Source organism: Cynoglossus semilaevis, chromosome Z (assembly GCF_000523025.1).
Source record: "Cynoglossus semilaevis isolate Cse_v1.0 chromosome Z, Cse_v1.0, whole genome shotgun sequence".
NCBI lineage: Eukaryota > Metazoa > Chordata > Actinopteri > Pleuronectiformes > Cynoglossidae > Cynoglossus > Cynoglossus semilaevis.
In genome coordinates, this window is record NC_024328.1 from 10600770 (window position 1) to 10602667 (window position 1898).

Below are 1898 nucleotides of genomic sequence, written 5' to 3' on the forward strand. Positions count from 1 at the left end.
AGGGGAAGGATACAAAAAGCTAGCTCAGAGATTTCAGCTGTCAGTTTCCACTGTGAGGAACATAGTGAGGAAATGGAAGAGCACAGGCACAGTTCTAGTTAAGGCCCGTAGTGGCAGGCCAAGAACAGTGACAAAGTTGAAGTTGCTCCAGGGCTGGATACTTCAACAAGACAACGACCCTAAACACTGCTCAAATTCTACCAAAGCATTTATGCAGAGGAACAAGTACAACGTTCTGGAATGGCCATCTCAGTCCCCAGACCTGAATATCATTGAAAATCTGTGGTCTGTTTTAAAGCGAGCTGTCCATGCTCGGAAACCATCAAACCTGACTGAACTGGAGATGTTTTGTAAAGAAGAATGGTCAAAAATACCTTCAACCAGAATCCAGACCCTCATTGGAAACTATAGGAAGCGTTTAGAGGCTGTTATTTCTGCAAAAGGAGGATCTACTAAATATTGATGTAATTTTCTGTTGGGGTGGACTAAATATTGATGTAATTTTTCTTTTGGGGTGCCCAAATTTTTGCACCTGCCTACTCTTGTTTAAGTAATTATTGCACACTTTCTGTAAATCCTATAAACTTCATTTTACTTCTTAAATATCACTGTTTTTTGCTATTTGATATATTTAATTGAAATTGCTGTTCTGAACAACCAATGATACATAAAGGAAAATCTTGAAAATGATCAGGGCTGCCCAAATTTCTTCATACCACTGTATGTATATATACATTTTTAAAATTATATTAAAGTTGTCTAGTACAAACTATAAAAACAAATGCCTTTCCCCTACGTCCGTCCTTGTCTGTGTTGATGTGTCTAAGGTTTGTCCTGGGTGGTTTGCGACGCCGAGGAGCTGCCCTTTGATGACAACCAGTTTGACATTTACACCATCGCGTTTGGCATCCGCAATGTCACTCACATTGATCAGGTGACTGAGTGGAGATCTGATGAAAAAAGGAAACAGCTGTGACAAATAGCAGGATAACAGGGATACATAATTATGTTTTCATTGTTTTAGGGGAAAAAAACATAACATTTCTGCTATTTATCTTCCTTATTGTGATTAGCTGACTTTCACTTTCTTATTGTTTTTTTTCCTCCTCTTTGGACAGATGATGTAAAATGGGTTTAATAGAAACCAGTGTCAGCCTTCCATTCACATTTCTACACATTTTTCTGAAATATTCATATATGGCTTCTTCTCCTCGGAGAAAGCAGTGGGTCATCAAACAAACAATAATATTTCTGCTATTTCACTTTCTTATTGTTTTTTTTTCTCTTAGCTTTAGCAGCTGTGGGCACTGAATTGATGCAATTCTTTTCACAGGCACTTCAAGAGGCTCACCGGGTCCTGAAGAGTTCAAATATATGATAGAAGACGCAGGTTTTAGCAGTGTGAAATATCACAACTGGACCGGGGGAGTCGTGGCTCTTCACTCTGGCTTCAAACTATAACAAGTTCGGAGCAAATGGAATTAAAAAGACTGTCTTGAGAAATCTTCGCTACACAAAACGTTACGACCTCAGTGACTGTTTGTAGTTTTGTGAATACTGTAAAGATACAAGTTATACTGCCCGGAAATAAAAATATATGCGTCTGTATGTGTCAAATGAAAATAAAAGTTGAATATAATATTAAGAGTTGTCCTATGTCATTTTACTTCATATATCTACTTTTTTTTCCCATTTGTCGTTTTTGTTTTTTGTTCACAAAGAAATTTAAACAAATATAGATACATTTAACTCGTACTTGATGTGAACAAAAATGGATTTTGGACACGTACCTGTATATCTATACAATCTACAGTATAATATAAACATGTATAAACACATATGTATTTACATATGTTCACACATACAGTACGTGACTCAAACATTTAACTAGTTCACCT

At 36.6% G+C, this 1898-nt stretch overlaps 1 protein-coding gene across 1 annotated transcript in view; it reads left to right on the forward strand.

Annotated features, from left to right (window-relative positions):
• coq5 (coenzyme Q5, methyltransferase) overlaps positions 1-1647 on the forward strand; it is a 4072-nt gene extending 2425 nt beyond the window's left edge. Inside the window, 3 exon segments of the mRNA XM_008336299.3 lie at positions 828-934; positions 1334-1359; positions 1362-1647. Coding sequence (XP_008334521.2) covers positions 828-934; positions 1334-1359; positions 1362-1461 — 233 coding nt within the window. The 3' untranslated portion in view covers positions 1462-1647.
• Positions 1648-1898: the final 251 nt, after the last annotated feature.